Genomic DNA, 9,976 nt, shown 5'->3' on the forward strand with positions numbered 1-9,976 from the left:
GTCCTCCTCATCCTCCTCATCATCGCACTGCTCCGCCCTGTCTCACTCTCCACAAATGCCTCCTACTCTCTCCATCGTCACCATCATTATCCTCCTCCCCACCAATCATCCTCTCCTCCATCGCTGCCGCCCTTCCCCCTCCCCGTCCAGGTGTGGGCCTACGTGTCGGCGCTGCCGCTGCTGGACGTGAGCGTGACCGTGCGGGGCTGCTGGGACGACGGCGGCGAGGAGGAGGTGGAGGAGTCGGGGGGGCGAGGGGGAGGAGGGGGGAGCCGCACTGAACGGGCCGTGCCGAGCGCCGACGGCGTCCCGCGGGCAGCGCAGCGGTGGCTCCGGCTGCACGCCGACCAGGAGTACGTGCTGACCGTGCGGCTGAGACGGCACGCGGCGCACCACGGCAAGGTGCGGAGAGCACAGCAGCAGCAGGGGTGGTGGTGGTGGTGGTGATGGTGGTGGTGGTGATGGTGATTATAGTGGTGGTGGTGGTGGTGGTGATGGTGATTCTACTGCTGCTGGTGGTGACGCAGGTGGTGGTGATAGTGATGATGATCATGTTAATGAGCCTTTATCATCACAGCAATTACAAGCAATTCACGGCAAAGTGCGGCATGCATGCAGGATGATGTGTGGGGCAGACTGATAAATGAATGGGATGATAGCGACAATATTATAATTACTGTCGAAACTGATCATGGTGAAAATTATAATTGTGATGACACAGTCAATGGTTACGGTAATGCTGCTAATAATATTGATGGTGACAATGACACTGGTGATTGATGATTACCACAGTGACACTGATGATGCCACTTAAACTAATGATGATGAAACTTAGTGATTAATGGTGACTGACACTAATTGTAACAATGGTACTGACGATGACAATGTCAACTTTGATGATGATGATGATGATGCTGATGCATCCGATGATGACAAAGATGACGGTGATAATGACAATGAAGCCGGTGCTCGGCAAACGGCGCTGACGCCTGAAAGCGCTGACGCACGGCGACGGCACTGACCCACGGCGACACTCGCCGCCCTCGCGCCCGCAGGGCAAGGCGGAAAGCAAGGCACAGTGCCCACGCTTCCCGAAGCCCAAGGACGAGGCCTGGATCCTGGTCCTGGGCGAGGTCGACCGCAAGGAGCTGCTGGCTCTCAAGCGCGTGGGCTTCGTGCGCGGCGCCACCACCGTCTCGCTGGCGTTCTACGCCCCCGAACGCACGGGCCGGTGAGGGGTCACGCTGGGAGGTCACAGAGGGGGGGGGGGGGATGCAGTCACCGGGTCAAATAAGGGTCAGCTCAAGGTGGTGGATCATTGTTGCACCGCTGCAGGTTGTGTGGGTTTTCATCTAGGAGTGGGTCGATCACGGCTGGGGGATGATGATGATGATGATGACGACGACGACGACGACGACGGTGGTGGTGGTGGTGGTGTTAAGTCGGCCGCTTTTGACGTGACACAGGGTCGTGCTGACAGTACAAGGCGGGGTCCACACGAGCGATTCTGTTGCACGATTGAGTTGCGCGCAGACCAGGGCCGGGGTTATGCTGCACAACCGCTCACTCAGATGTGAACAAAGCAGTTGGCAGGCGATGATTGACTTGCGCGATGTCGAGAGCACTTCGATTGCGCAACTGAGTGAGCGACGGACGGACCGGTCCGCGTTGAATTTCGGCCGTTTAGAGGAGAGCGAGAGTGGGCAGGCGTGAATAGACAAACTGGGTTCTCAAACAGCACGCCCGCCCCCGCAGGTTTTGAAGAGGATGGAAATTGACGGCACTCCACCTGAAGTGGCGTCGTCGTTGCGTGCGAGCGAGTCGCCCGGTTGAGCTTTGGACCCCCACGAGCACGCGCATGTGTGTTGATCACCCGGCAGTCCCCCGTCGCCTCCCCCCGTATCTTTCCTTGTGGTCCTCACTGTCGATGTCTTTAATGTCGTCCCCGCCGCTTGCTTTCGAGAGAGGGTGGTGGCTGGGTGGCACAAACCGGGTGTGCCCCGAAGTATGAATGGCGGTGGTTGTTGATGATGAATGACATTGTTAAATGAGAATGGATGAGCGATAGTGATGATGATTTTTTATGAGATTGAATGATGATGATGATGACGATGATTTTGAATGAGAATGAATTATGGCGATGATGATGAATTATAATTAATTATGATGATGATGGTTTGAGCTAGGAATTCCTGCATAAATGGTATTAATTTCATTTATATTCCAACCCCGGAATGATACCTGCAGGAATCACACATCCTCTGAGTAATTCCCACCTTGAAATTTCCATTTATGTGAAGAGTCTGATCCTGCCAGGGATTCCTTGGAAGTTTTGTGCAATATAAAGCGGTTATATTGCCAAAATACCAATTTGTTATGGTTTGGCTTAGCTGCAGTAGCATAATTTCCATCTGGCCAGAATGACAATTTTGGCTCATTCCAGGTGACCACAATCGCCATGGCAATTAAACTAAAACTTTACTTTTTTTCATTTTACCAGGTAAGGCCCACTGAGCTGTGATGTTCTTCTGTCAGAAGCAACATGGCCACAAATGATAGCTCAACGAAGTGGCTTACCATCACGTGGAAATTTATAGCAGCTAAATACTAGATTTTGACTTAAAACTATCGTGACTGCAGGAATTAATATTCTTGGTTCTTTCGGTAAAGTCACGTAGATATAAATAAATAAAAATAATTATACAAAATAAGAATTTGAAAATTATAAAAGCAAAAAACCCACAATAAAAAAATAGTAAAATTAAATTAAAAAATTAAAATAAGTTGGAAATAATAAAAGCAAAAAAACCCACAACGTTTCGATCGCAACACAAGCGGTCTTCATCAGGTGGAGAGGAGAAGACCGCTTGTGTTGTGCCTGATGAAGACCGCTTGTGTTGTGCCTGATGAACACCGCTTGTGTTGTGCCTGATGAAGTCCGCTTGTGTTGCGCCTGATGAAGACCGCTTGTGTTGTGCCTGATGAAGTCCGCTTGTGTTGTGCCTGATGAACACCGCTTGTGTTGCGCCTGATGAAGACCGCTTGTGTTGTGCCTGATGAACACCGCTTGTGTTGCACCTGATGAACACCGCTTGCGTTGTGCCTGATGAAGACCGCTTGTGTTGTGCCTGATGAAGTCCGCTTGTGTTGCGCCTGATGAAGTCCGCTTGTGTTGTGCCTGATGAAGTCCGCTTGTGTTGTGCCTGATGAAGTCCGCTTGTGTTGTGCCTGATGAAGTCAGCTTGTGTTGTGCCTGATGAACACCGCTTGTGTTGTACCTGATGAAGACCGCTTGTGTTGTACCTGATGAAGACCGCTTGTGTTGTACCTGATGAAGTCCGCTTGTGTTGTACCTGATGAAGACCGCTTGTGTTGTACCTGATGAAGACCGCTTGTGTTGTGCCTGATGAAGTCCGCTTGTGTTGTACCTGATGAAGTCCGCTTGTGTTGTGCCTGATGAAGTCCGCTTGTGTTGCACCTGATGAAGACCGCTTGTGTTGTGCCTGATGAAGTCCGCTTGTGTTGTGCCTGATGAACACCGCTTGTGTTGCGCCTGATGAAGACCGCTTGTGTTGTGCCTGATGAACACCGCTTGTGTTGCACCTGATGAACACCGCTTGCGTTGTGCCTGATGAAGACCGCTTGTGTTGTGCCTGATGAAGTCCGCTTGTGTTGCGCCTGATGAAGTCCGCTTGTGTTGTGCCTGATGAAGTCCGCTTGTGTTGTGCCTGATGAAGTCCGCTTGTGTTGTGCCTGATGAAGTCAGCTTGTGTTGTGCCTGATGAACACCGCTTGTGTTGCGCCTGATGAAGACCGCTTGTGTTGTGCCTGATGAAGTCTGCTTGTGTTGTGCCTGATGAACACTGCTTGTGTTGCACCTGATGAACACCGCTTGTGTTGCGCCTGATGAAGTCCGCTTGCGTTGTACCTGATGAAGTCCGCTTGTGTTGTGCCTGATGAAGACGGCTTGTGTTGTGCCTGATGAACACCGCTTGTGTTGTGCCTGATGAAGTCCGCTTGCGTTGCGCCTGATGAACACCGCTTGTGTTGCGCCTGATGAAGACCGCTTGTGTTGTGCCTGATGAAGACCGCTTGTGTTGTGCCTGATGAAGACCGCTTGTGTTGCGATCGAAACGCCATGGGGTTTTTTTGCTTTCATTTTTATTTTATTTTTAACTTATTATTTTTATTTTCTATCTACGTGACTTTACCGAAAGAACCAAGAATATGAATACAGCTAAATGCTCTAAACGCGTGGTGATGTTGATTCTAAACGTGGAGGGAAAAACCGGAAGACCCGGAGAAAAATCCACGCGACCACGGGGAGAGAGACACGAAAACTCCAAATATACAGCAGGCGTCAGGGTTGGGATTGAACTCACGACCTCCTGAATACCAGCTGAGGGAAGTAACATATTTACTTGTGTATTATTTAATGAGGAAAGAGATGAAGACGTGAACAGTGATGGAAATGTTGATGTCTGAAATCACTGGCGGTGACACCAGTGGCGCTGATGACGCCTCTGCCGTTACACGCCCCCTGCCTTTTTTCCCCCCTACAGGTGCATCTACACCCTGTACGTAATGAGCGACTGTTACCTGGGCCTGGACCAACAGTACGACGTACACCTGGAAGTCATCCCTGCCAGCATCAGAGCACAGGTCAACTCGGAGGTGTGCGAGTGATGCCCGGGCAGGCGGCTGGACGCTCTTCGCCACGCGCGTGGACGCCAACGAGGAACCCGGACAGCTCGCGCCCCGTTGGTTGGCTGCGTCACCCACGCTGAGCCAGCAGGGCTGTCCCCCCTAAAGCGAGCTTCAGCCTTCGTTCGTCGATGGGTGGGTAGTGGGGGGGGGCGGTGGAAGTATTTAAAAGTTACGATTGTCAAGATGGTTGCAATAGCACGCGAGTGTTGTCGCTGATGAGACGAGCCGGTCGTGTTCGAGCCCCGGGGGGTGACCGGCCGCCGATTTAAGTTGAGCTATCGACCAGACATCGCGGTCGGCAACTTTTTAGTCGTGGTTGGATACTCGGAGCCATAAACGGCGGCCGCCCCTCCTCCCGTACACCCCTGCCTTCCAAAAGTGATAACCCCCCCCCCCCTTCGCGACATCACCAAGCCCCGCCCATCACCTCCCGTTCAGAGGCACGCATGAGAACAGAGGCGAGGCTTTTGGCAGTTTTTTTTTTGGCGACCCGATCAGTCGAGCAACAGATAATCGGTCGAGTGCTGGAGGGATGGGGGCCCAGCTCTGGTTGAAACATCATGGCAGCAGTGACATCCCTAGAGTGTTGCAAAGGTGTGCCTGATCGTAACTTTAAAATAGTTTTTCTGATTTACTTTCGGTTGCATCTTCCGCTAAACACACCCGAGGTCCTTTATGGACACAGCTGGTGACCGGATCATTGGATGCAATTGTTTTTTTTTTTTCCTCTGTTCTTCCATCATCACTCGTGGGACGAGGAAGTGAGGCCACAGGCTCGCCTCCTAGAAGTGCCAAGCCTGTCATCGACAGTCTTTGACCGCTGATGACGTGAGCCAACATGGGCAATGATGGACACGATGGGCATTAAAGACAGGGACGTGCCATTTTTACGAGCCCGAGGCCTCGGTGGAAAAAGCTCGCAAGTAAACACCCCCAAACAGTACCGGGTCGCCTCCAAATGTACGTCAGAAGTTGATGGAAATGTCGACCCGCCCCGACATTACAGGCAAGTCGGCGCTGCAAGCGAAAGGGCGAACGCTCACCTTTGCAAGGGTTTCGTATCATGTTGGGTGTCAACGCGTCTCGGGGCTGAAGGCGGAGAAATCTCGAACGGCCACGGGGAAAAAGAAAATCCCGAGCAAAACCTTGGAGAGAAAATTTGAGAGACACGCGAAGGAAACCAGCCACGAGCCCGCCACACCGGTCTCCCAGTGCCTTCCCCACGTTGTTGCCACGCTCGGCGGCCGGCGGTTTGCGACTTGCCCGTGGGCGCGAGCGTGCCACGTGTGTTGGCCCCCCGCTCGGCTTTGCCAGCTCTCCCAACGTCGGTGGGAACTCTAGCGGGGACGTTCCCGACCGGGAGAGACCTGACTCGACGAGGGAGAGGTTTCCGGTGCAAACTCCGCACGGAGGTTTCTTCCCGGCGAAGCCTCTTGCCTTCTCGAATGGTTCGACCTCCTTCGCTCGGTGGGGGGGGGGGGGGCAAAGGGGCGGTGGGGGGGGGGCGGTTCTGTCAAATAAAACCTCGTGGTTTCCGGTGCGTCCATCGCAACATCCCACGGGCTGCAACCAACGTCCGAACGTTCCGTGCGTGAAACAACCCAGGGCTGGAGAACTCACGAGCACGGCCGGGTGGGACACCATCTGCTCGCCGTACCAAGGGCTACTCTCGCACGTTGCACCTGCACGAGATGACCGCTTAAACCCTTCCCCGTTTCCAAGGCATCTGGCAAGTTTCAGGGTGCGGTGTCCCCTTCACCGCTGAATTTCGGAACGCGCAAGCGGCTCGGCGTTCATTTTACGTAGAGAGGCGTAGGGCCGCTGTTTTTAAAGACATTGTATTCACCGCAGAGAACTGTAGCGACACGACCGCAACCCTACGATAGCTGGCGCAAAACCTTGCCACGCGCCCTCCCGCATGGCCTTGTGGGAGCCTCGGTACCGATAAAGTTATTTAATTTTAGTTTTTCTTCCGACGACGTGCGTGTGTGTACGTCATCGGAACGGAACAGGAAGAAAAAGTGATGACGCACACGCACATCATCGGAACGGGAAAGGGTTAGGGGGGCACGCGTTCAAGCGTAGTTATTCTCGAGCGCCGTGCGAGCCGCGAGCTCCGAGTGGTGTCTGGAGCCGACCGAGTTCTTCCAGGTGGGTGGATTGAATTTTTGGGACGTCAATGGTGGTGATTGACGATTATGATCATGATGATGATGATTATGATGGTGATGGACCAAGTTCATTGCACTTTAAGGGAACCATTTAGAGAAATAACAGAGCTGCAACAAGGCCACTCACTGCTCTCTATGCCAGGATGTGACAACTTTGCGATCCTCTTATGTCATATATAATTAGTGCGTGTGAGTGTTTATTTTTTGCGAATATGTACAACATATCATCTGAGCATAACAGAAGGACCTGTTTTTGTTTACTTTCAAAGTAATCTGAATAAAAGTAAATATTCATAAAAGTGGTCAGAAATTATTTTGCTGTTAATGACATGAAATCGAATTGCCCTGTGAAAGGAAGTTGTTTGTGGAAATGTTATTTAAAGAAATTAAATCATCCCTTGTAGGGTAGGTGTAGTCGCATCATCTTCATCTTCTGCACGGGCCCAGGCGCTCAGATCTCATCTCTCTCTCCGTGATCTTCTATTCCGTGCCTTTCCTTGAGGTCGCATTCACGCTCCTTAAATTGAAATCCGTAGATTCAAACAGAGACCCATTGACTTGCATAGACGTATATATAATGTTCGTATGTTGAACCTCTTTCGCACCGTACATTGACACCCAAGGAGTCACATTTTTTTTCTCTGTCCTCTTCACACCTCGTTACACCCCATCCCATTTCTCTCTCGGTCTCCCTCTACTCTGCTCTGCATTGGTGGTACCCCACTTGCCCTTCGCGTCTGTGGGTCTTTGTGGGTCTCTGCGTGAGTCTATGGGGTCTTTGTGATTGTGGGTGTAAGTCTATGGCGTCCTTGTGAGTCTGTGGGTCTCTGCGAGTCCATGGCTCTCTATGCGAGTCCATGGACCTCTAATCTCCAAAGCCCTTCTTAGTGCAAACCATCTAAGTCTCGCCTCCGTGACCTTCCCGAGAAGACCCTTGAAAGTAATAGTTGCAATAATTAACGACGTTATGTTATGTTCTGCATAGCTGAGAGATGTGTATAATCACGCAGCTGTTATTTTCATCGGAACCTGGGCATTGATATGTTAGGATGAAGGTTCAATCATTTAAATTCAAAAAGGCATGTTATGAATCTTATTTCTTAAATTTTTATCAATATATACAGCATTTGTTTTGAACAATTATCGAGGTCTTGATTACCTGTAATATATTATGGGAAGTTGCATCTCAATAATATGTAATTATAAGAAATTGTCTTTTTTTCCCATTTTCTTGAGTTTTTAAGGTTTAACCAACGTGTTGAATCCTTACCAAAGCCGCCACAGGCCAGTTTCAGTTGTCTCTACACAACAATTATTGTTTTGTGTTGCACACATCTGATACAACAGCCACTTTCATACCAATAATATTGTGTGCGTACGTACAGAGACAAAGAGCCCACCGCCCGTATAGCCGACGTCAGCTGTTGGGCCAAATGCTGTTCAAGAGTAGCTCCTATACAGGCCGGGATGGCACACAAGGGCGATGATGGGTGGCCAGCACCACACCCGTCCCCCAGTGAAGATGTTTTACACACCGCGCCAGGTACTCATTTGAGGCCGAGCCGACCTTGGGGAGGCCCAGGAGCTTCATGGACGCCGGCGTTTGTAGCGCGACCCACTAACCGCTGCACCACCGCTCCCCGTAATGTACGGACACGCGCACGCACGCACACGTGCACACGTGCACACGTGCACACGTGCACACGCGCACACGTGCACACGCGCTCGTACGTCTAAGCATCGCGCATTTAACAAGGTCTTCAGGAACACCGATGGTGGTGGCCATGAAGTTAGCCGTACGACTTTGTGAGACGACTTTGTTATGTTTACGTACAAATTGCCTTCTTTTCTAGACCGAACTATTGTCGTATGTAGGTCTTGTTGTACATGGCTCACCTTTCTCATTGTGCATATATATAAATAATATATACACTATATACAAAACTTGAAAACCGGTGTGTATGTATAAACGAGGATGCGTGGACGAAAGGTTTTTTTTGGAAAATTAGTGGAAATAAAAAGCGTTACACCACACAAGTGTTGGGCTTGTGTCAAAGACTTTACAAATGTCCATAACAAGGAAGGTTGCCGCGATAGTGGCAATGCTACTACCACCGCTGTCAACCCATCACGGTTCCCCCCGTATTCTTGTACAGGGAAATTGAGTTGTCAGGTCCATACGGCGTACAGCCGTTTGTGATGGGACCTTTTTAGGGTGAACGTTGAGATCTATAAGTGGCACGTGGTGACCAATGAGGTCTGAATTGGTCTGTAATCAGGTAGGGCACCGGTAAGGGGTTGACAGGTTTGTCGTGGTGAGTGTACTCGTGGTGAGTGTGTTTCTCCCTTGTGATGGGACTTTGTAGGGTGAACGTTGAGATTTATAAGGGGCACGTGGTGACCGATAAGGTCTGAATTGGCCTCTTTTAAGGTAGGGCACTGATAAGAGGTTGACAGGTAAGTGCTACGACATAACTTATCAATCATGCACTAATAGCGTCGATTAAAATGTTTCGCTTTAATTGTTTGAAGAAGCAATTGATTTCCGAACCGAAAAAAACATGTTTAAGAGGATAACACACGGACACAATGACACACCTACCCACACACAGACAATGACACACCTACCCACACACAGACACAATGACACCCACATACGGACACAATGACACACCTACCCACACACAGACACAATGACACACCTACCCACACACAGACAATGACACACCTACCCACACACAATGACACACCTACCCACACACGAACACAATGACACACCTACCCACACACGGACACAATGACACACCTACCCACACACGGACACAATGACACACCTACCCCCACACAGACACAATGACACACCTACCCACACAGACACAATGACATCTACCCAGACAGCGTGCCGCAAAGGTTGGTGCCAAGTCCAATCGATGTCCTGCTCCAGTGGGCATTGAGGCTGTGCGCTTCGCCTTCCTTACAGTCCTTGAGCCAGTGGTGGAAATTCCACATTCCTATGGTGGGTGGGGGGAAGCCCATTCCGTCGATCGGACAACTACGGTTGACTTCACAACAATTGGGGTACAAGCACTTGATTTTAT

General features: G+C 50.7%; 1 protein-coding gene across 1 annotated transcript in view; it reads left to right on the forward strand.

Moving 5' to 3' along the window:
• Positions 1-8,915, forward strand: part of ASCC3 (activating signal cointegrator 1 complex subunit 3) — a 117,268-nt gene extending 108,353 nt beyond the window's left edge. The window contains exons 41-43 of the mRNA XM_032973575.2: positions 151-402; positions 1,056-1,231; positions 4,563-8,915. Of these exons, the coding sequence (XP_032829466.2) occupies positions 151-402; positions 1,056-1,231; positions 4,563-4,686 (552 nt within the window). The 3' untranslated portion in view covers positions 4,687-8,915. The remainder of the gene's footprint in view (positions 1-150; positions 403-1,055; positions 1,232-4,562) is intronic.
• Positions 8,916-9,976: the final 1,061 nt, after the last annotated feature.

This window comes from Petromyzon marinus, chromosome 51, assembly GCF_048934315.1.
Source record: "Petromyzon marinus isolate PM22_M1 ecotype Great Lakes invasive population chromosome 51, UKy_Petmar_22M1.pri1.0, whole genome shotgun sequence".
Lineage (NCBI taxonomy): Eukaryota > Metazoa > Chordata > Hyperoartia > Petromyzontiformes > Petromyzontidae > Petromyzon > Petromyzon marinus.